The 21778-nt window shown below is 58.6% G+C and overlaps 9 protein-coding genes across 9 annotated transcripts; 6 read left to right on the forward strand and 3 right to left on the reverse strand.

Annotated features, from left to right (window-relative positions):
• Positions 1-150: 150 nt before the first annotated feature.
• On the forward strand, positions 151-3472 carry SPSK_11005 (uncharacterized protein; the record flags this gene model as incomplete). Its single annotated transcript, XM_016737226.1, has 2 exons — positions 151-226; positions 288-3472. 2 exons carry the CDS (start codon positions 151-153, stop codon positions 3470-3472), a joined length of 3261 nt encoding a protein of 1086 aa, XP_016587941.1.
• Positions 3473-4009: 537 nt separating this feature from the next.
• Positions 4010-4467, reverse strand: SPSK_09976 (SUMO family protein SMT3; the record flags this gene model as incomplete). Its single annotated transcript, XM_016736541.1, has 2 exons — positions 4010-4072; positions 4207-4467. 2 exons carry the CDS (start codon positions 4465-4467, stop codon positions 4010-4012), a joined length of 324 nt encoding a protein of 107 aa, XP_016587942.1.
• Positions 4468-5557: 1090 nt separating this feature from the next.
• SPSK_09793 (uncharacterized protein) lies at positions 5558-6256 on the forward strand (the record flags this gene model as incomplete). Its single annotated transcript, XM_016736363.1, has 3 exons — positions 5558-5950; positions 6011-6023; positions 6087-6256. 3 exons carry the CDS (start codon positions 5558-5560, stop codon positions 6254-6256), a joined length of 576 nt encoding a protein of 191 aa, XP_016587943.1.
• Positions 6257-6996: 740 nt separating this feature from the next.
• SPSK_08422 (nuclear pore complex protein Nup107) lies at positions 6997-10184 on the forward strand (the record flags this gene model as incomplete). Its single annotated transcript, XM_016735020.1, has 2 exons — positions 6997-9778; positions 9853-10184. 2 exons carry the CDS (start codon positions 6997-6999, stop codon positions 10182-10184), a joined length of 3114 nt encoding a protein of 1037 aa, XP_016587944.1.
• A 283-nt stretch (positions 10185-10467) lies between these two features.
• SPSK_10860 (prolyl-tRNA synthetase) lies at positions 10468-12738 on the reverse strand (the record flags this gene model as incomplete). The annotated part of the gene is made up of 5 exons (XM_016737117.1): positions 10468-11945; positions 12000-12129; positions 12194-12414; positions 12471-12564; positions 12643-12738. The coding sequence occupies 5 exons, from the start codon at positions 12736-12738 to the stop codon at positions 10468-10470; spliced, it is 2019 nt and encodes a 672-aa protein (XP_016587945.1).
• A 350-nt stretch (positions 12739-13088) lies between these two features.
• On the forward strand, positions 13089-16719 carry SPSK_08372 (ribosome biogenesis protein MAK21; the record flags this gene model as incomplete). The annotated part of the gene is made up of 2 exons (XM_016734972.1): positions 13089-13976; positions 14032-16719. The coding sequence occupies 2 exons, from the start codon at positions 13089-13091 to the stop codon at positions 16717-16719; spliced, it is 3576 nt and encodes a 1191-aa protein (XP_016587946.1).
• A 184-nt stretch (positions 16720-16903) lies between these two features.
• On the reverse strand, positions 16904-17467 carry SPSK_09889 (uncharacterized protein; the record flags this gene model as incomplete). The annotated part of the gene is made up of 2 exons (XM_016736456.1): positions 16904-17194; positions 17273-17467. 2 exons carry the CDS (start codon positions 17465-17467, stop codon positions 16904-16906), a joined length of 486 nt encoding a protein of 161 aa, XP_016587947.1.
• Positions 17468-18183: 716 nt separating this feature from the next.
• SPSK_08958 (uncharacterized protein) lies at positions 18184-19939 on the forward strand (the record flags this gene model as incomplete). Its single annotated transcript, XM_016735541.1, has 3 exons — positions 18184-18394; positions 18450-19254; positions 19561-19939. The coding sequence occupies 3 exons, from the start codon at positions 18184-18186 to the stop codon at positions 19937-19939; spliced, it is 1395 nt and encodes a 464-aa protein (XP_016587948.1).
• Positions 19940-20395, forward strand: SPSK_09977 (uncharacterized protein; the record flags this gene model as incomplete). Its single annotated transcript, XM_016736542.1, has 1 exon — positions 19940-20395. The coding sequence occupies one exon, from the start codon at positions 19940-19942 to the stop codon at positions 20393-20395; it is 456 nt and encodes a 151-aa protein (XP_016587949.1).
• Positions 20396-21778: the final 1383 nt, after the last annotated feature.

Genomic DNA, 21778 nt, shown 5'->3' on the forward strand with positions numbered 1-21778 from the left:
TCGTTTTCGGACCACAACTTTCTGTTCTCACCATCACGCACAACTCCCTCTTTAGTACCTGTCGTGGATCTTGCTTGTTTGTTTACCTCACCTGACCATAGCATCTTCTCGTCCTTTCGTCTCAAAATCTTCCGCTCCACGTTGCCCGCCATGTCGACCGTGTCGGCCCGCGGCAAGCCGAAAGACCGGACGCCGTCTGGCAACTACATGTCCAATGACCAGTTCGGTAGGTTGCACCCATGCCTTCTGGCTTCCCGAGGACACGCAGTTCCGTCTAACAACACCAGCAAACTACCTCGCCGACCTACGCAACAACCGCATTGCACGACCCGGTGGTGCACGCCCGCTGCCGGCCGCCAGTGGCAGCTCATCTCGCCGTGACTCTGGCCGTGTCTCCGTTGGCAGCCGAGTCTCTTTTAGCATGCCCATGGTAGCCACCGCCGACGACTTCTCCAACACCTCTTCGCACAGTCGCTCCCAGTCCGATGCCACAGCAATAACCGCTGCGCCCTCCGTCTCGGGCCGTCCTTCACTCGGCGGCCATTCCAATTCTGGCAGCATCTCCTCCCGCTACTCCACTGTCACAGGCCGTGGCCGCGACTACTACCCAGCCGCCACCAGCACAGCATCTTCCGCAGCACCTTCCGTTCGGCCCCTGCGGCCCGACGAGGTCGTGCCGACGGATACCTACATGGAGCGCGGCCAGCGCTGGATGGAGAAGGAAGAGGTTGTGTCGCTGCGCCATGCACTTGAGGATATGGACCTCAAGCAGCAGGACACGGCGGCATCGGGCGCTGTGTCCATGATTCCCACACCCGGAAGCGATGCCGATCCCGACGAGCAGCGCATCTACGCAGCTGCCCTCGACGAGGCTGCGGAGCTTGTCTGGAAGCATCAGAACGGCATCAGACCGCCCGAGCCCGGCGCACCGTACCAATACAAGAACCATCTGCGCAAGAACAGTTACGCCCATGCCCGCACCGCTAGCGTCGGTCGGTATGGCAACGATATTGAGCCCAGTGGTCTCGCGCGGGACCCGGCCTCGCGCTCCGTCTCGGGCAGCTCTGCGGGATCCTCTATTGATGCGTCTGGCTCACGGCGTAGCCGTCACTCCTATGGGTCAAACCGTGTCGTCAGCAATGGCAGTGGTACGAGCGGCAACAGCGGTAGCCACAGTGCCCGCCAGAGCCTGGACCAAGCCCGTGACACCACGTCGTCCAATCCGTCTGTTCCTGCTGCTGGTGGCTCTCTGCGGTCCAAGACGTACAATGGCCTTGCTGGTGGTCCCCGCCCCATGGTGTCCGGCTCGTTTTCCTCAACCGGTGCTGCGAACAGTAAAGCAGCCGCCACTGGCCGTCGCCGGAGTAGCATGAAGCGCAACATCAGTGGTGAGATTGAGAAGCCCTTTTCGGGCGACCAGATCTACGAGGAGCCCGAGACTTCGACACCAGACAAGCGGGCCAAGGCCAAGGCCACCACGGACATGGGCAGCAGCAGTGTTTTGCAGGTAAAGCCAGACAGTGTTGTGAACAACAGCACCGTCGGCGGAGCACACACTGGTGGTCTCTCCAAACTGGTCTCGCGCTACGAAATCCATCGCAACGCACCCTCGCAGTCGCGGAATCCGCAATATACCGTCAACAATGGCACGGAAGCGACGCTGTCCAAGAACAACGCTATTGCATCCCCGGATGTGGCGCGCAAAAATGGCGTGGAGATTCGCAGCGATGACATTCGCCAGGCTACCAGCATGAAATTGAAGGACCGCAACCCCAAGCTCCCCACGCCGTCCTTTGTCAGCGATACCCCGGGACGCCCGATTGTAAGCTTTGACGCCAACTGGAAAGACCCAACCCAGGTTGAGGCACAAGCAGACAAGGCGGCTACTGATGTGAAGCCAGGCGTCCGGGAGACGAACTTCCCCAGTCATGCCCCCATCAACGCACCCAGCGGTGCACCCAGCAGCGGCAACCATGCCGGCCCCTTCCAAAAGATTCGCAAAATCAGCCCAAAGAACATCTTCGCCCGGCGACATCAGCAGCAGCAACTTCAACAGCAGCAACAACAGCAAAGTACGCCGGCCGTTGCTGTCACGCCTCCTACGGATTTTCGGTCGCCGCCGCCTGTCCCGCCGCAACAGCAGCAGCACCAACAGCAGCACCAACAGCAGCACCAGCCGCGCCCGCAAGCACGTAACATTTTCAGTCGCCCCCCCGCTGCTCAGGTAAACCCTGTTACCTCGGTGCCGACCATTTGCGTGTCGGAAGAACCGTCGCCGGCTGCTCCTGTGTCTCCGGCGCCCATACCCATTCCCTCCATTGCGGTGTCCGAAGACCCCACTCCATCCGCACCTACTTCTCGGCCGCAGCCCGCTCCTCCAATCCCAACTATCGTTCTTCCCGGTGACGACGATGTGCCCCAAGCTCCTTCATCTGCCCCGTCCCAGCGATCCAATATTCCCGACATCCTGATCCCGGGCCATGGTCGATACACTCATGGCCTGGCCGTACCACCTATTCCAGTCATCTTGACCCCCGATGACAGCGGCAACAACAATGTCAATTCTAGTCCTGCCCCGCCTGTCATAATCACGACGCCTTCCGCCCAATCCTCCTCAACATCTTTGGCACGACCGCTCCCTGCGCCAGGTGGCCGGTCTGGTGCCGGTAACCATGTTGCGCCTCGCAGCCACTGGTCGCGTGCCCATGGTCACCATCCTACCCTGCCGTCTTCGTCGACCGGCAGCGTTCGTGGCAGCCGTGCCACAGCTTGCTGCCATGAATGTCGGAATCCCATCGAAGGCCGCTTCATCTCCCTTGCCGGTCTCCCTGGTGCAGCAAGCAGTGGCAGCAATGGATCCGAGCGTTTCCATCCACAGTGTTTTCGCTGCTATTCCTGTGGCACGGGGCTGGAAGCTCTCGAAATCTCGCCCGAACCCGAAGAGTTCCGCAACGCGCGTCTCCATCGCATCGCCCTGCGCGCCCGTGGCGAGATTTTGGAGGAAGCACCTGGTGAGACGATGGGCGAGGACGGCGACGACCGCCTGCGCTTCTTCTGCCACCTGGACTGGCACGAATTGTTTGCGCCGCGCTGTAAGCACTGCATGACGCCCATTGTCGGCGAGCACGTTGTCGCGTTGGGCGAACACTGGCATGTCGGCCACTTCTTCTGTGCCGAGTGCGGCGAGCCCTTTGGGCCTGGCGCAACACACATTGAAAAGGATGGCTATGCCTGGTGCGTGTCGTGTCAGACACGTCGCACGGAGCGCCGCGCCCCCAAGTGTCGCGCCTGTGGGAAAGCCGTCATCGGGCAGTACGTGCAGGCACTGGCCGCCGAGTGGCACGACGACTGTTTCCGGTGCGCCGTCTGCAGCGGCGGCTTTGTCGATGGCCAAATCTTTCCGCGAGAGGGTTCTGGCGGCCTCATGCAAGTCGTATGCACCATGTGTCGCCAACGGGAGCTCAAAGCGTGAACGAGAGTTGGGATGCGAAGTAATGAGGAGATATTGACGTTCAAGTCTTTGGATGATTTGTCTGGTTTTGATTTATTCGCATGGTTTTGGCTCGCGGAAAACGTGCTTTGTTTGATCGTTTTTGGTATTTTGCGTTTACTTTTGTTGTGTTTTTGTTCGGCGTTGCTTTTTGCTGTTTTGATGCACTTCACGCTCAAGATTAAAAGATCACGCATGTCCCACTGTTTAAATGAATACAAACGTTTTGCCTTTTCCAGTGCATTCCTTGTCTGTGCTATGTTTGCGTGCAAACAATCGCCAAAATCACAGTCAAAGGACAAGACACGACGATGTGGAGGATTATTTTATTTGCTTGTTCAGGCCGTACCCTGATTTCGAAAGTGTGTGTATATCATCTTCCCAAACTCCATTGGCTGCCCTCGCGGACAGCCATCTACTGCCATCTCCAGCAACTCGTATCTCTGTAGTTTTCGTCGTCCGAGTAGACTTCGCCCACTCCCCGTTGCCGTTTTCTGCCCCAGGTCTACCATGCCTTCCCTAGTTGCCACCACCCAGCTGCTCTTGGTGCACCTCCAGCGTGTCCGAGTCTTGCATTTCCAGCTGTGACGAGTTAGCAAGTGTTTTGGAGGGCCGTCCTTTTCGCTCAGAGCCGTGAGGGGCTGGCGGGTGCTCGCTTTCGCTTTCGCTCTCCGATGCCATCCAGGTGGAGAGGGGTGGGGAAGGCGGGAACCTACCGTGTCCGGCGTGTCGCTCGGCTGAACGCGCTGGCCGTCAAACAGGAACCGCACCGACGACAGGGACTTGCCCTGCCGGTCGCAGAATGCCGTCATCAGCTTCTCCAGCTTCGTCGTCCGCTTGATCTTGAAAAAGACCTCGTTGTTGTTGTCCGTCACCTTGATGTTGAGGTGCTCCACGGGCGCGGCCGCCTCGCCGTTGCCGCCGGCGGCAGCGCCGTCCTTGTTGTCGGCGGGGTTGGGGGTGTTGGTCTCCGACATGGTGGTGGCGGCGAGGTTGTCGTGTCTGTGATTTTCTACAACGAGGACGCTTGTTAGTTGTCGGCCTGAGCTCCATCTTGATGCCGTCTCTGGACATGTAGAGCCTGCCGCTGCCGCGTTGCGCTGCTGCCTAGTACAGGGCACAGCAACGCGCACGGGAGCGTCCCCCGGCTGGCCCGGACAGATCGCCTTCTACAGCATCGATGCTTTTCCCCTTGCTCCATCTCAGTCCGGCATGTCTCACGGAGCGGCACGCGCCCTGCCCATCCGTTGCCTGAGCGCGATCGCATGAGGCAACCGGGTGCTGGTGGGCGCGTCAAATGGTGGATAGCACTTACCGATGGAAGTGTGATGCGGGGGGTGTGTGCGTTGCGCGGTTGCGACTGGGCGGTGTGGCGTTTCGATGCGATCGTCGGATGCGATGCCGATGATTGCCAGACAAGCAAAGAGAAAGGGAAAATTGGAGAATGGCACAATGTCACCGGGAACAGAGTTGGTTGTTGAGTGGAAGACTGGTGTGTCAAAGAGAGAATAGGAAAGAGGGAGAAAGAAGAGAGAAGAACGGAGCAAGTCTGGAAAAAAGAGGTCCAAAAGTCGAGACGAAAAATAGTGGCTGTCGTCAGAACCGCGAGAGGCGACAAAGAGACGGAAAGCGTGACAGGGCGTCTTAGCGGCAGTGACGGGCACGCACGGGAGAGAGGGGCCGGTAGAAGGAGGGACGGAGAGGGGAGTGACTTAGTATTACAGCGGCAAGGGGGGTGGCGGATAGTGGACAGGTGTGAAAGCGTGTTAATAATTGGCGGTGGGCGCCAAACAGGTAGGCGCGGTTACGCTATGGCCAAAGTGGCGTAAGATGCAGCGTGTTTGGGGAAGGAGCCAACCGCTAACAGGTATTCACGGATGCCGGACTGTGCAATACCAAACTGGCACGAAAACAGACCAAATGAGGCCGGATTGGGTTGTGTGCAAAAGAACACAACATGGTAAAACGACGTGAAGCAAACAAAATGTCTATAACTTAACAAAGGAGGATCGCGCCCTTCATGAATTGCTGTCGAAGTAATGGTACGCACACGTGACTTGCACTGAGATGTTGTTCCAAGTTGAGGGCAGGAACAAACAGGTCGATGACGAAGGGAAGGAAGGCTATACACAAGGCACTAACAAAGGCAATCACCAGACACTGTCGAGATCAGGTCTTTTCTCCTTTAACAACAACCAGCATAACAGGACAAATTCCGTGGCCACGTCAACTACGGCTCTCCATTATAGTGAACCGTGCATTCAGAGCTTTGTTTACACACGCAGCTTACCTTTCCATTGGCCACCAACGACAGCATGGCAAGTTGACTGGCAGGCCGCCGATTTGCCCCCAAATCTGTGCAGAACATCAATCACTCGACCACGACATCTAACCGCTTCCCAGGCGAACAAGAAGCTTGAAGCCGATCTCGTGACCGACCCGCCGTGCCATCCGCGAGCAGTGAGTGCCCCCGTCCCTGTCCCGTGATGTTGTCCACCGAGACTAACCGACCGAATGCAGTGCGCGATCCAAGGTGACACCAGCTCTTGATGCACTCCGCAAGATGCTCTGATCTGACACGCGACTGACATCCCAGACTGCCTCACAAAGAACGGCTTCAACCAGGACAAGTGCGAGCACCTCGTCGACGCACTCTACGAATGCTGCCAGACATTTTACAAGCGCAACGGCGACAGAGCCTCGACAGTGAGCTGTCCCAAACCCGACTTGCTGCGTCTCAAGCTCCAGCAGCGCAAAAAGCAATGATCCGAGATAGACAACAGACAGATATAGAAAAGTAAAGAAAGATAAGAGCCAAAGAGATGTGCACTCGTCCAGATATAACGTCCCCTAAACCGCGCAAAAGAATGCACCTCAGGCAACAATTTCGGAGAGTGCATGGTTACTCTAGGCATTCATTGAGCACGCTGGAGATCCGTTTGAACCTGAGCAAGCAGTGAAGGTCTTGCTCCGAGACTCTAATATGAAAGCCGATGATTTAAGACATTGATAAAGAGAAAAAGAAGAAGAGAAATTTTGAAAAGAGGCAGAAAATTCGGCGTGTGCTTTTAAGGCGTGCATTTCCACTGGCAGACTGTGGGTCTGGTCACGTGAACAGCTTGACCGCTTTGCGTGCACAGCGCGTCGCGGTCTCCACAGGCGCAGAGAGAAGGAAGCTCTAGCACCAAGCAGGTCCACTAAGGCGGCAGCTCGACCAACATCAAAAAAGAGGCAGAAAAACAAATCAATGACAATTCAATCGCATCGTGCACTGCCAACACCCACGCAGCCACCATACATACCGCCAACGAATGCACGGCAGCACATGGTGACGCTCAAAGTCGACAAAAACGACCGCTGAACTGCCAGTGGATCGCTGCCCGGCGCCCGTGCCTGCGAAGCAACCATCACGACTCGATTATTTACTGTTTGCAGCTCACGAGGCTGCATGCGACCCGGCCTCGCTTCTCACCCTTCAGACGCGGGCTCTGTACCCACAGCCCGCCATGGCGTACATTGAGGACGAGCGCGACCTCGTGCCCGCCGACGAGCTGCACCTGGGCGAGGACGTCGGCGAGGAGGTCGAGATCTTTGCCAAGTTTCTCGACGAGTGCGTCATTGCCCGCGGATCGGCCCCCGAACAGCGCGCCCGCATCTTCAAGCTCGTCGACCACTACTACGGCTATGCCCGCGAGGTAGCCGACGTGCTACGCGAGCGGGTGCGCCTCGCCCGGTTGGCACGAGGCAGCAGCGGCGAGAGCACCGCCAGCAGCCAAAACAACATTGGCAGCAATAGAAATACAAACACATTGACGGGACGGCGGGCAGGACTGCGGTCAGGACTGCGGTCAGGCGGTGGCATGGACATTGACAACCGGACGGCGCTGCAACGGCAGGACGATTCGGGCTCCGACGACGACGACACAGCAGCCAGTGCTCAGCGATGGGAAGAGGAGGCGCAGACGTGGGACCTGCTGCGGCGTCTGCTGCCATTGCGGTACCGCGACAGGTCGGCAGCAGCAGCGACGGCGACTGGCCCTGGATCAGCAGGAGCCTCAATACGCCGCTCAGGCGGCGCCGACAAGCCGCCACAGTCTCGCCGCGAGTACTGGGCCGACTTTGTTCTGTCCGAACCCAAGGCCCGCGAGCGCAAGACCATTCTCGAGTGGCTGCAGTCGAGCGCCAGCAGCAGCGGACCGGAGATTGACGAGGTCGTGCAGGAGCTGCAGCGCAACGCCGAGCGCGGCGAGATCCTTGCCCACGGCTGGCTGCACACCCGCGGCGCCATCAAGCAGCACAAGCGTCTCCTGGCCACCTCCAAACCGCTCGACCCAAACAGCCCGGATGTGCGCGACTCCAACCTCGACGCGCCGCACCGCCTCGTCACGCAGCTGGACCCGGACGTCGTGACGCGCCAGGGCCTGGTCGGCCGCAAGCTCGCACCGCAAGATGCCTTCTTTGAGCAGGCCATCTGGCTCGGGTGCTACGAGCTGCTTCGCCGCGGCAAGAGCATGACCGACATCCGCGACTGGTGTGTCGAGCGCACCGAGGTCTGGCGCGCCGCTTCCATCTCGGCGCTGCCGCTGGCCAACGACGATGTGGCCGGCGAGGACGACGATGCTCCCGACTTCGATTGCCTGGCCACCGTGCTGTGGCGCCGCATGTGCTACCGGCTGTCCCAGGAAGGCAGCGCCAGCCAGCACGAGCGCGCCGTCTACGGTATTCTGTCGGGCGATCTGGCCAGCGTCGAAGCGGTTGGCGCATCGTGGGACGACATGGCCTTCGCCAAGTACAACGCCGAGCTGCGCGCACAGTTTGATGCCTACCTGATCCGCCAGGCCGACTCGGCCGCCGTCCACTCGCTGCTCATCTTGCACGGCGACGTGCCGGTTGGCTACGCGTCCGATGCGACGTCGTCTTCCCCACACCACGCACACCCATCCACGTCCACACCTTCGTCCGCCGCCCCCTCCTCCTTTTTGCGCGATCGCGACGGCCGTGCGCGTAGCAGCAAAGCCGTTGCCAACACGCCGGCCAAGGCCCTCCAAGCCGCCATGATCGACGAGAAGCTCGACAGCTTCTTGTTCCAGCAGGGCCTGCTGCTGGCCGAGTATGCCAACGCCACGCAGCCCTCCAAGCTGATCCCCAAGTACGACACCACCACCACCACACCGACCACGGCCACCGACGGCAAGTTTATCGAACCGACCGACTGCCACGGCCTGCGCATTCTCGCCCACGTGCTCATTGTCGTGTCCGCCCTCGATAAGCTCGATGGCAAGGGCAAGGACGTCGCCGCACTGGGCCCGCTGGCACGCCGCCACCAGACCGAGGAGCACGCCGTCGCGAGCTACATCAGCTTCCTGCGGCTCGCCCGCCTCGAGGAACTCATCCCGCTGTACGCGTCCAAGCTCATGGGCGATCGCTGCTACACCAACATGGCCCTCAACCTGATCCACATTGAGGAGCGTGACGTGCAGCAGCGGCTGTTGCTGCTGATGCGCAAGCTCGGCCTCGACCCGGTGAAATTTGTCAAGACCCTGCCACAGCTGTTCTTGGCCGACGTCACCGAGGCCGAGGCCGAGGCGGACGAGGACGCGGGCAATGCCAAGCCCGCGTGCACCGAGTTCAGCATGCTACAAAACAGCGCCCCCACGCTCAAGTTTGGCCGCCTCATCAAGACGGGCCTGTTTGGCACGGCGGCGGACCTGCCCGGTGACGCCGACGGCGTTCTTCTGGTCGACAAGGCCGACGAGCTGCTGATCCGGTCTATGGAATGGATGATGCTCGTGGACGGCCTGGCACTGGAGACGTGCGATTTCGGCGTGCGCATCTACAAGTACTTTTTGCGCAACGCGCACCTCACAGCCGCGCGCATCTTAGCGTCACGCGTCACCTGCTCCGAGATCATCCGCCACAAGACTCGCTTTGGCCGTGACCTGCCCGAGGAACCGGACCCGTCGTGGTGGGACGATGTGTTTGGCCCGCCGTCGCGTCTCACTGCTCAGGAGGATGACGACATGGCCATGGCCATGGACGACGACGTGCCGACCGATGTGTCCAAGGGCCAGGTCGCGGCGCATGCCCGGCCGCTGTTTGAGCTCGAGTGCCTCGTCAACGCGCTGGACTGCCTCGAAACGACCGCCATGATGGCCCACATGATGATCAACGAAGCGCCCGACCCGGCCCGTGACCGCAACATTGCCGGCAACATTGACGACAATGCCAAGTACATTTCGGGCTTTATGAAGCCTCTCCTCAAAGACTGGCTGCTCCACTCGGTGGATGGTACGTCTTTCGTTGCTCTTTTTGATTTTCTGATTTTCCCGGTTTTTTTGTTTGCCAACATACTAACCTCCTAGACAACCCCGACTACACCCTGCTGCGCGCTTCGTACCTCCCCCAGGTCGTCATCGGCTACGCCAGTACGCTGCAGTTCGCCGGCACCACCAGCTCCCGCGACTACCTGCTCGAGTGCATGGAGCTCGCCGCTGTCGTTGCGGCGCCCGACAACAGCGACGTGGCCGGTGTGCTTGTGTCGACGGGCCACATGAAAGAGCTTGTCGAGTCGTTTGCCTCGTGCAGCAAAGCGCTGGCCATCTGGACGAGCGACATGAAGAAGGGCCCCGGTTCCAGCTCCAAGAAAAACCGCGAGATGGGCTGGTCGCGCGAGCTCTGGTCTGTGAAACAGTAGAACGGTTGTGGGTGTGGGACGAAGGACAGGGGAAAGACCGCCTGTAAAATCTTCTATTTTCATTTCTGCTTTTCATATTTGTTGAGGATTTTCTACTACAACTGGGCATCGGCACGCGCGTGTTTTCTTTTTCTTTTCTTTTTTTTTCAATTTCATGGTTTTGATAGCAATTGAAATGTTTCCGCCCATGTTCCATTTTTATTAATATAATAGATGTCATCTCACTGTAATCCTCAGCTTGAAGTGGAATGTTAAATTCATTACATATCGTACACGCCGTCCATTACAGCTGGTCAAGCAAACCTGCGACAAACGCTCGCAGATCTCGCAATGGCACTTCTGTTTTCACGCCCAACTGCCGGCACTGCACTTCCACCAGGCCGTCCAGCGGAAGACTATCCGCACGAGCAAAATCGTCCGTGCCGACGCTCTTGAACCATGCCATGCCCACAACAACGACCACCGGGTATCCCATCAGGTCGGCATCCTTGAGCTTGTAGAGCAGCGACGCACTATTGCGGTCATCGAGCACAGCGTCCAGTTCAGCATCCGCTGTGTCTTTGGAGGACGCGTTCGTCCGGCCAGCCAGAATATCGTACACACCCTCTGCCACCGCCGCTTGGGCCGGAATCTTTGCCGCGCCGGCCTTGGAAGGCCTGAGCGGCGCCATGATCACCGCCACCTCGAACGGCGCAATCGCCCGCGGCCAGTTGAGACCCTGCTGGTCGGCCAGGTGGTCTGCGACGGCGCCGAGGATCCGCGAGATGCCCAGGCCGTAGCAGCCCATCTCGGGCACGATCGTGGCCTGCGCGCCCGCAGCGCCGCTGCCCTCGGCCGGTATCTTGACATCCAGGGCCTCGGGCGATGTGTAGCGCGTGCCAAGGTAAAATGTGTGGCCCAGTTCGATTGCGCGGTCTACGACAAGCGTGCCGTGACCGTGGCAGCGCGGACAGTCGTCGCCGGTACGCGGCTTGGCAAAGTTGAGGGAGCGGCCGGTGCTATCAGCAGTGGTAGGCGCTCCGACATCAAAGTAGCGGGTGATCGCGTCTGCATGGCCCGTTGTTGTAGAACCGAACAAGGGCCACTGACGGGTGTTGATGTCCACCGCAGCGACCAAAGAACCGTCACTCTGTAGGAGTCGCTGGTCGACGAGATTGACAATCTTGGGACGGCTAGCAGGTTCTGTGCCTGCCTCTGTATCGGTCTTGCGCTTGGCCAGCACGCCATTCCAAGCAGCGGCCACGTTCTCAATGCCCGAGTGCAGGTCCGGCACAACCGCCTTGACAGCGTGAGGGTCAATGTCGTCGTCTGACATGCGCACCGTTTCGCCCGTCGCTGCATTGATGGCCTCGGCCGGGTACCATACATTGACGAGCGTCGTGTGGTCGCGTGAGATGCCGCGCCACGGCTGAGCGTAGTTGACTTCAAGACCTGCTGCTTTGGGAGCCACGGTCGCCTCCAGCACCTCCGTGTTCGCCACCAGATCGCAGCTGCTACAGTGAGCAACGTAGTCTTCACCTAGAGAGGCTGCCAGGTGGTACTCGTGGCTCAGATTGCCGCCCATGTCGCCTGAGCTGGCTTGAGCCGCGAGTACAGGCACCTTGAGGGCGGCAAAGATAGCTGCGTAGGCGGCGCGAACTTGATCGTAGGTGGCCATGGCGTCCTCCACCGAGGCGTCGAAGGTGTACATGTCCTTCATGAGGAACTCGCGTGAGCGCAAGATGCCGTGCCGTGGACGCATCTCGTCGCGGTATTTGCGGGCTGGCAGAGGGTTAGATGATGACGCTTCATATCAGGGTAGACTGATGAACGTACTAATTTGATACAGCCGCAAGGGCAGGCCGCGGTACGACCGCACGTTCTGGGAAACCAGCTCGGTAATCTCCTCCTCGTGTGTTGGCGACAATAGATACTTGGCATCTTTTCTATCGGCGAATTGGAACAACTATCGATGTTAGCCGCGTTTCACCTCTGGCGTTTCCAGCCTGACACCCATCTCACCAACATACCTCTGACTGCACATTCTGCAGACGGCCGCTTCGTGCCCAGAGATTCGCAGACGAAATGCTCGACAGAGACACCCGCGAGCCGCCAATGGCCTTCATGTGCTTGTCCACAAGCGCCTCGATCTTGTCCTGGACTCGGAGCCCCATCGGCAGCAGGTGGAAGAGGCCCGAGTGCGCCTGGCGGAAGAAGCCCGCTCGTATGAGCTTTGCATGGGATTCTGAGGCTGTTAGAAGGGCGACATTTGTGTCAATTAAATGTCAAAAACTCTTGGAACCGTACCTTCGTCATGTTTGGCGTCTTTCAGGAAGACTTGAGGTGCCGGCAGCCAAATGTTGGACAGTCTATTCCGGTGGTCCAGCTGCATCCAACGTTTCTGCAATCTGGTTAGACAACTGTTCACTTCAGACTGTACATTCCAAGCTCTGTACAAGACCCGAAGCCTCATGCTTACTGCTTGTCGCGTCAATGGCGCAAACGGGCAGATGTCGCCCGTCGATGTCCTTAAGGACGGCCGTAATGCCGGCCGGAATGCCGACCGGAGGGTCATTGCCGAGCAGTCTATTTGCTATAATTAATGTTCAAGTGCCTATACCATTGGATCGGACCAAGGAACCGAACAGCGGCCTGTGGCGGTTGCTCGTGACGAGGTTTGCCGTTGGCATATGTAGGTGTTGCTATTTGGATGTACCTGAATAGTGGCATATCGCTTTGTAGCGGCTTGTCAGTGACCGTTGGTGCTAACGACCGCCAATAGCACCTTCCTCCGTCGAAAACAGCGACTTCCCGCGCTAATGGACTGGAAATCGCAAATTAGGAAAGCGGTGAGGGACACCTTCCTCGATCCACCGCCCTACCATTCGGCGCCATTGAGGAAGGCGCCCCGCTAAAATTTCGAAAATGGGGCAGAAAAAGCCTGGCGAAAAAAGTTTCTTGGGAAAGAGCGATGACCTGCCAAAACAGTCAAAAATCGCGATAGCAGGGTCAATTCGTTTCTCGAACTACGCCTCAACCACCCGACAACACCCACGCCGACTTGCACCGCCTACCACCCCCCACACTATGGCTCCGAACATGTCCAAGGCGCCAAAGGGCAAGGCTGGCAATGCCAACGGCAATGCTTCGGCGGGCGCCTTCAGCCAGGCGTCGCTTACGCAGTTGACGGCCCAGATCGACCGCGACCTTGAGACTCGGAATGCCAAGAATCTCAACGGCGGCAAGCGGAAACGCAACGAAGACGACGGGGCTGTCGACAAGATGCAGCGAATACAGAAGACGCAGAAGACGCAGAAGACGCAGAAGACGAACGAGAGGCCTCGCCAGAAAGAGAAGGCCCCGGCTGCCGCCACCGACAAGAAGACGGTCATGCTCGACGAGATCAAGCTGCTGGGCGGCAACGAAGACGACTTTGACCTGGTGGCCGGCATTGACTCGGATGCGGAAGACGGTGGCGCGAGCGTGGGCGTCAAGGAAGACATGTCGCTGGACGCGGCCTTCCATAGCGAACTGGCCAAGTTCGCGGCTGGTCTGGGCTTTGACGAAGTGCGCTTGGAAGACGAAGACGATGAAGCTGCAGAGGAAGAAGTAGAGGAGCAGGTAGCAGAAGAAGAGGTTGAGGAGGAAGAGGAGGACGCAGAGGAGGAAGAGGAAGACGAAGATGAAGAAGACGAAGAAGACGAGGAGGACGAAGAGGAAAAGGAGCCTGCACCGCTGCCGGTCGTTGCAGCACCGAAGGCTGTCCCATCTACGGATCCGTTTCTGCCAAGAAACCCCAAGTTCTCACAACTGGTACGTGGCATTCACAGCTTGCTACTTCTGTGCCTTCACACTGCTAACCATACAGATGCTTGAGCCTCGCGCTGAGTGGCACACGGCAGACGTCGGCAGCCTCCCGGCCCCCATATCGGACGACATTGGCCGCTTTTCGCACACCATCAAAAGCCTCGCGGATTACGCTGAAACGCTCGTCGAGACCGACGCCAACGCCTACCGCACCATCACCTCTGCATCCTCGTCCCACCGCTTCATGTCCACCATCATGACTTCCGGTACCATGTCCGACAAAGTCTCTGCGCTGACCCTTGAGGTCCAGGAGGCGCCCATCCACAACAGCAAGGCGTTTGAGAACCTGTTGGCTTTGGCAGGCAAGCGCAGCCGTGGCGCCGCTATTGCTGCGCTCGGCGCACTGGTCGATTTGCTCGGCAATGGCGTTGTCCTGCCCAGCGACCGCCGACTGCGGTCGTTCCATGCCCAGCCAGCGCTGCTGGGCGCGCTGCAGTCCGAGAGCCCTGCGACCGTACTCGCCTGGAAGCCACACCTGCCGCTGCCCGGCGGCATCACCAAGGCACACCTGATGCTCTGGAAGTACGAGGACTGGCTCAAGGATGCCTTCTTCCGCATGCTGCAGCAGCTCGAAGTGTGGTGCAACGATGAGATCGAATACTCTCGCTCGCGCTCACTTGACTTTGTTTTCGGCCTGCTGCGCAGCAAGCCCGAGCAAGAGGCCAACCTTTTGCGCCTGCTGGTCAACAAGCTCGGTGACCGCGAGCGTAAGATCGCGTCGCGTGCATCATACCTGTTGCTGCAGCTTCTCACGACACATCCGGGCATGAAGGCAATTGTGGTCCAGACGATTGAGCAGGAGATTCTGCTGCGGCCCGGCCAGAGCCTACGCGCCAAATACTACGCTATCAACACGCTGAACCAGACGATTCTGAGCAACAAGGAGCCTGCGATTGCGGACAGCCTGGTGCGCGTGTACTTTGAGCTGTTTTTGACGCTGCTCAAGAGCGGCACACTTGGCGCCATCGACTTTCCCGGCGCCGACAACTTGGGTGAGAACGCGGACGCGGCCAAGGACTCGACTGCCAAAGACAGCAAGAAGAAGTGGAAGCGCAGCTACAACGATAAGAACAAGGCTGGCAAAGACGGAAAGAAGGGTGGCAGCGCGGCCGATAAGAACGAAGGCACCGAGAAGGACGTCTCGGAAAAGCTCGTGTCGGCGCTGCTGACGGGTGTCAACCGCGCGATCCCGTTTGCCAACACGGACAACACGACGCTCGAGAAGCACATGGACACGCTGTTCCGCATCACGCACTCGTCCAACTTCAACACGAGCATCCAGGCGCTGATGCTGGTGCAGCAGGTGGCCGGCTCGAAGCAGATTTCGGTGGACCGCTTCTACCGCACGCTGTACGAGTCGTTGCTGGACCCGCGCCTGATCATGTCGTCCAAGCAGGGCATGTATCTCAACCTACTGTTCCGGTCGCTCAAGAACGACGTCGACGTGCGCCGGGTCAAGGCCTTTGTCAAGCGCATGCTGCAGATTGCGACGCTGCACCAGCCGCCGTTTATTTGCGGCGTGCTGTTCTTGGTGGCGGAGCTCGAAGCGACGTTCCCGGATCTCAAGGCCCTGCTCAACGAGCCCGAGTTTGACGACGACGACGAAGAGGAGCACTACCGGGATGTGCCGGAAGACGGTGACGAGGCGGCGGCCCAGCAGGCTGACGACGCGAAGAAGGCCGAGGAGAAGAAGCGCCCCGTCTACGACGGCCGCAAGCGCGACCCCTCGTACAGCAACGCCCAGAACAGTTGCCTCTGGGAGATTGTGCCCTACTTCCAGCACTTCCACCCGTCGGTCACGGCCTTTGCCACGAATCTGTTGGTGCGGCAAAAGTCGCTTCCGAAGCCCGACATGGCCAACCACACGCTCATGCACTTCTTGGACAAGTTTGTGTACCGCAACGCCAAGGCCGTCGATGCCTCGGCATCCAAGGCTCGTGGCGCATCCATTATGCAGCCCGTGGCGGCCAGCAACGGCAGCATGACGGGCGCTGCGCAGATTGTGGCGCCCAGCGGCGCGTCGGGCGCTTCCAAGCAGACGGTGGCCATCAACTCGGCGGCCTTCTGGGGTCAAAAGGCCGAGAACGTGGCCGCCGAGGACATCTTCTTCCACACGTACTTCTCGCAGATTGGCAAGCAGTCGCAGACGAGCCGTGCAGCCAAGCGCGCGGCCAAGCAGGAGAAGGCGGCCGCCAAAGCCGAAGCTGCTGCAGCTTCAGCGGAAGGCGGCGAGGACGTCTCGGATGCCGAAGAGGAGGAGATCTGGAAGGCACTCAAGGGCTCGCGGCCCGACATTGAGGGCGAAGACGAAGGCGCCGATCCGGACATGGATATGGACGATGACGACGACGACGATCTCGAGGAGCTCAAGGACCTGCTCAACATGTCGGACAGCGATGACGACGATGACGACCTCGACGACGACGCGTTTGACGGTGCGGAGGGAGCTGGTGCTGCCGCCGGCGACGATATGGACGTCGACGGTGGCGTTGAGTTTGCCGACTTTGCCGAATTTAGCGGCGACGAGGGCGCTGCCGGCGGCGACGAGGACGGTCTGGTGTCGCTGGCCAGCAAGAACGGCCGCAAGGCGGGCCGTGAGCGGCGCAAGGAGCTCAAGGCACTGCCGACGTTTGCCTCGGTGGAAGACTACGCGGAGATGCTCGGCCAAGAGGAGGACGAGGATTACTAGAGGAAAGAGAAGAACTGGTGTTGGTTCATTCAGACCGGGCGATTTGCCCCTTGCCATTTACAGTCGGGTTCAAAAGTGTACAATTTAGCATAGCATTTCACAAAACGTATCACATTCATCTCCCTCTGTCTGGCATCCTATTTCGCCTTGCCACGTCGCCACGTCGCCAAGTCACCATGCCATCCTACGCATCAAACCAGTCCAGCGGGTCGTCCTTGGCAAACAGCGACCGGAACGACTTGTGTCCGTCGGCGGACTCAATGTCGGCCGTGTGGAAGCTGTGGAATTTGGCTGGCTGGTCCGGGCCCTCGGAGAACGCACGGAAGTGCACATAGGCGGTGCGGCTGCCGCTCTGCGCCAGGGCCGGAAGGCGCAGCTTGCCAAACAGAATCAAGCCATACGCCGTCGAGGCCACGCGCACGAGCACAAAGTCGTCAGCCGAAAACGACGCCAGGTCGTGGTCACTGATGTTGCGCTAAACACAAAGACGTCAGTAAACAAACACTGGCAGATGGATCTATGTTTCTCCAGGTTCGGCTGCGAGCGAACGTACCGCCACTGCAAAGCTCTCGGGCTCGTGCTTGTCGTGCTCGTGGCGCAGGTGGACGAGCTGCGTCTTGAGCTCGTGCTCGATTTCGCCAAAGGCCGTGACGGATGCCGCCTTGGGGACATGCGCCTCGCCGAGATCAGACGTCTCTTTGGTAGCCTGCAACGTGTTACACTCGGCTCTGAGATACGGTAGATCCATTGACGACCTCACCCGAGTCCAGTTCAACCCACCATTTGAATTCGTTTGTGTTAAAGTCCGTGATAGTTTGGGTTTCGTCGATTTCTTGCTGTGGCGAGGGAAAGGAAAGTGTTTGGAGATGAAGACGGCTTATTTGTAGTCAATTGGAATCCTGTAACAACCAAGAAAGACGTCCTGCGTATCCTGGCATATCCTGGCCGAGAAACATGCACAACGAATGACGAAATGCAACAGAGAAACGGGGTCGAGCGATGACGCCCCCCTTGTCACTTCTACTCTGTTCAGATCTTCAGGAGTGACGTATCAGACAGCTTGCTGGAGAGTGCTGGTGACGGCAGTGTTAGCGCATAGTATTGGCCCCGCACCAGATATGGCCTGAAACGTCCTTCGTGGCGGTGCCTCCATCAGCCACAATCTAGCCAGGTACGACATGCTACAGGGGACCTGCCAGCTGCGTTCACCGGCACAAACTGGCCAATCACAGCGCGCGTCTTCCGTCCGGCCGTCGCATCGAGCCTCGGCGAAAATAAGGCGCAACGACCGGCTTCACAAAATTCAGCTGCCGAGCGAACAACGTCCACGACGGCCGTGACAACGATCTGGCGAGCACGAAAACCCCAGGCTGGGCCTCCTTCTTCCTGGATACGAACTATTGGCAAACCGCAGCTTCCACGTTCCAATTGGCAGCTGTTGGCCGTTTGCGGACCTCTTTCGCAATGTCGACACAACGCGCGCTTTCTGTGACCGTCCGGCCATTACTGAGCCGGCAGTCACCTCTCTCTGCCTCCCTCTTCCAGAAGCAAAGCCAGCAGCGGCCATTGCAGCAGACCCTGCGATTTTGTGGCGTGCTCTCACACACGCGAGTCCTCGTTCCTTTATTGCGGTCAACACCTTCAGCATCTGCGATTGGCTTCGCGAACGTCAGATGTAAGTGACCCTGCAAGCTCTCCCAGCATGTACCAGCACTGAACCCAACTCCTAGTATACTCCTCTCCCGCCTCGCCCTACGCACAATCCGTCTACGAACCGCCTCCACCACCCGAGCCGGAACCCAAGAAGCGCTCCCGCACCGTGCGTGCGTTTTTCTTCCTTGTCCGCGCCACGCTGTACCTAATTGTCGGCCAGTTCGTCGGCTACAATATCGTCAGGCGATACTATGCGCCCAACGGCCCCGTCTACGAGCCCGAGTTTGATAACCTCGAGGACGAGCTCGCGGCCGAGCGCATCGCCGAGTACCTCTTGGACCACCCCTTCGTCCAGAAACTCAACAACGACCCCGACCTCAAACCCACCCACCCCCACTACAAGCTGCCGCACCTGTACCGCCGCGGCAACCTGACGGCCGGCACGCTCGTCGGCCCCGACCTGATGGCCGTCCCGCCGCTGACCTGGCAGGACGACCGCGGCGAGCGCCTCGTCATGATCATGCACGTCGGCCGGGGGCTGTGCGGACACCCCAACATTGTGCACGGCGGGTTCGTCGCCACCGTGCTCGACGAGTTCATGGCGCGCTGCTGCTTCAAGGCGGTGCCGCACGGCATTGCCATGACGGCGCGGCTCAACATTGACTACCGCGCACCGACCCCGGCGGGCAGCTACGTGGTGCTGACGGCCGAGACGGTCGAGGTCGACCGGCGCAAGGCGGTGGTGCGGGGCCGGCTGCAGGTGCTGGGCGACCCGGCCGACCCCGACACAGAAACGGGGGCACTGCTGGCCGAGGCGGAGGGCCTGTTTGTGAGCCCGCGGGAAGCCAGGGCCCTGTCGGCTGTGGCAAAGCTGGTGAACCGGTGAGCGGGGACAACACGTCAATGGCGAGGGCCGCGGTGTGCTTTGGGCTACACATACACAGCGTGTGCCTTTCTAGAGCTATGGCTGCGAGAAAAACGCGTAGTTTCAAATACAGCACATTTGTTTTCATGGACTGGCCGTTTGATTAACGTGTATGATTCATGCCGTCGTCTACTAAATTATCGTACAGGACCAGGGACTCCACGCCAATGAGTAAAAAAAGCAACAACAAAGACAAAAAATACGCCAATAATATCCCTCCACGTATTAATCGTACACCGAGCAACGTCATGCATTTATAACAGGTGCGTCCCCAGTGTCCACAGTAGGGGAAGAGCCGCAGCAGCCACAACCTGCCATGGCACTGGTGCAAATGCCCGTGCACCCGAGTCCTCTCTTGTGTTGGTAAACGGCGACGAGTCGGTCGTATCTCTTGCCGGCGCGTCTTTCGTGGCCGTTGCGGCTGTCTTGGTTGTTGATGTGGACGTTGTGTCCTTCTGGTCGGACGTTGTCGCGGGTGTTGGCTCGGGCGCCGGAGACGACGTGGCGGGCGGCGGTGATGGTGCAGTCGTTGCCGAGGTGGTTGTTTCCACAGCGGATGGCACCGTTGACGACAAGAACGTCGCTCCCCCGTTTGGCAGCGTCTTGGTCGTCTTGGCCTGCGCCGTGTGCGTGCTCCGGTAGATGGTCGTTGTGGCGTGCGTTGTTATGGTGGTCGTACCTCCTGTCGCCGTCGGCGCGACGCCCAGTACCGCCGATACCAGACTGCTCGCCGAAGACAGCGCCGCGCTGATCCGGCTTGCCGGCACGCTCTGCTTGTCCGCTGCGCACACGTCGGCCACGACCTCGACAAACTGGGCGTCGATGGTGTCGATGACGCTGTTGGCCGTGGAGGCGCTGGCGTCGCCGTTGCTCAAGAGGCAAAACTGGGCCACGCAGGACACGACGTCGCCGAGGAAGGCGGTCTGGGCCGACGCCGCGCAGACACAGCCGGTGTCTCGGGCGCCGCAGCCGTTGTGGTTGACACAGAGGCCGAGGCAGCCGGAGAAGGCGACCTTGGTGGACGAGGCCGAGGCGAGTGGGGACAGGGATGTGACGGCGGCGGCCAGGGCGAACGCTCGTTGGCGGGCTGTCGTATGAGAAGGCATGATAACAAAGAAGGGGAGACGAATATAAAGGAAAGTTGTGGAGGTTTGGTAGTCCTCCTGACCGTATTTGAGTACTGTCCTTGTTGACTTTGTTTTGTCGTAAGAGAATGGAAGGAAATCGATGTGGGAGAAAACGACTGTTTTTGCGACCAGCGGCAAAATTAAAAGGCGTACTATGGAAGACGAGAACCCAAAAACAAAATGGACGCAAAGTCGCAAAGACGCAAGGGAGAAATTAAGACAGAGTATGAAGTTGAAGGGAATAACAGGCGCAGGCGGCTATTTTGGAGGAGGCTGAGTTGTGTGCAAAAGGTCTGAGATACCAGCTGGACGGGAAGAAGCGAAGAACGAGAAGCAAATATAAAGTGGCGGACGAAGACAGGCAGAGGAGAAGAAGTGAAGAGACGGAGGAGAAAATCAAAAAGAAAAAGTAGGATACACGACAACCAAAAGAAGGACAGAAACGATGAAAAACAAAAGACAGAGACATCCGAGACAAGTCAGGAGTTGCCACACGACGGTGGGCCACGGCCAACCTATGTTTTACGAAGCCGAGACAAGCCAAGCAGTGAGTGCAGAAGAAGAAGAAGACAAGCTGAGAATTGGGACATGCGAGACCAGGGGAAACAACAGCAAACGGAGAGAGCAGTCTCGTCCAAACTCTCGTACTGCGACCAGGAGCAACGGCCAACCACATGAAACACACGACAAGCACACCTCTCAAAGACCTTTTACGCACCTTTCCTCGCTATCCATACGCTCTCCGTCGTCCAAATTGCCAAACACAAAAAGCCGGGTGGCCAGAGCGGGCCATTCAAGCTCGGCCAGGGTCCCCCTTTGGCAAGTTTAGAGTTTCGGACGCCAGCCGCTAGTGCCCTTTCAGCGTGTAAGTGGGGTCCGTGTGTCGACTTGAGCAATCGCCTCAACTTGGCCATCACCAGAGAACCATTACTCGACGATCATAAGGACGGAAGAACATTAGGAAATCAAAGACGTCAAGGAGATCGAGAAAATCAAGGAAATCAAGGAAACCCAAAAGACCCAGGAACCCAGGAGTCTCAGGAGATCAGGAAAGCCAGGATCCAGCAACCGGCTATTACTGTGCAGTTCAAGCAATTTACGCTCAACCTTAAAACAGGACGGCTCCGCCAGAGCACAGGGTTGAAAACGCCAAAAGTATTCCTTCACGTCACTCAAGATTGTGCCATTCAACACAAATAACGAAAAAGCAAAATGCCGGAAGTATTGCTGAGACAAAAACACCATATATTTCACAACACTGAAAGTCTCATTTTGCGTGGTATTATTGCCGTATCCTAAGATACAAAGTCGTGTTCCCGTCATCGTCCCGTCACCGATTCGTTGGTTGCCGCAA

This window comes from Sporothrix schenckii (genome assembly GCF_000961545.1).
Source record: "Sporothrix schenckii 1099-18 chromosome Unknown Cont44, whole genome shotgun sequence".
Classification (NCBI taxonomy): domain Eukaryota; kingdom Fungi; phylum Ascomycota; class Sordariomycetes; order Ophiostomatales; family Ophiostomataceae; genus Sporothrix; species Sporothrix schenckii.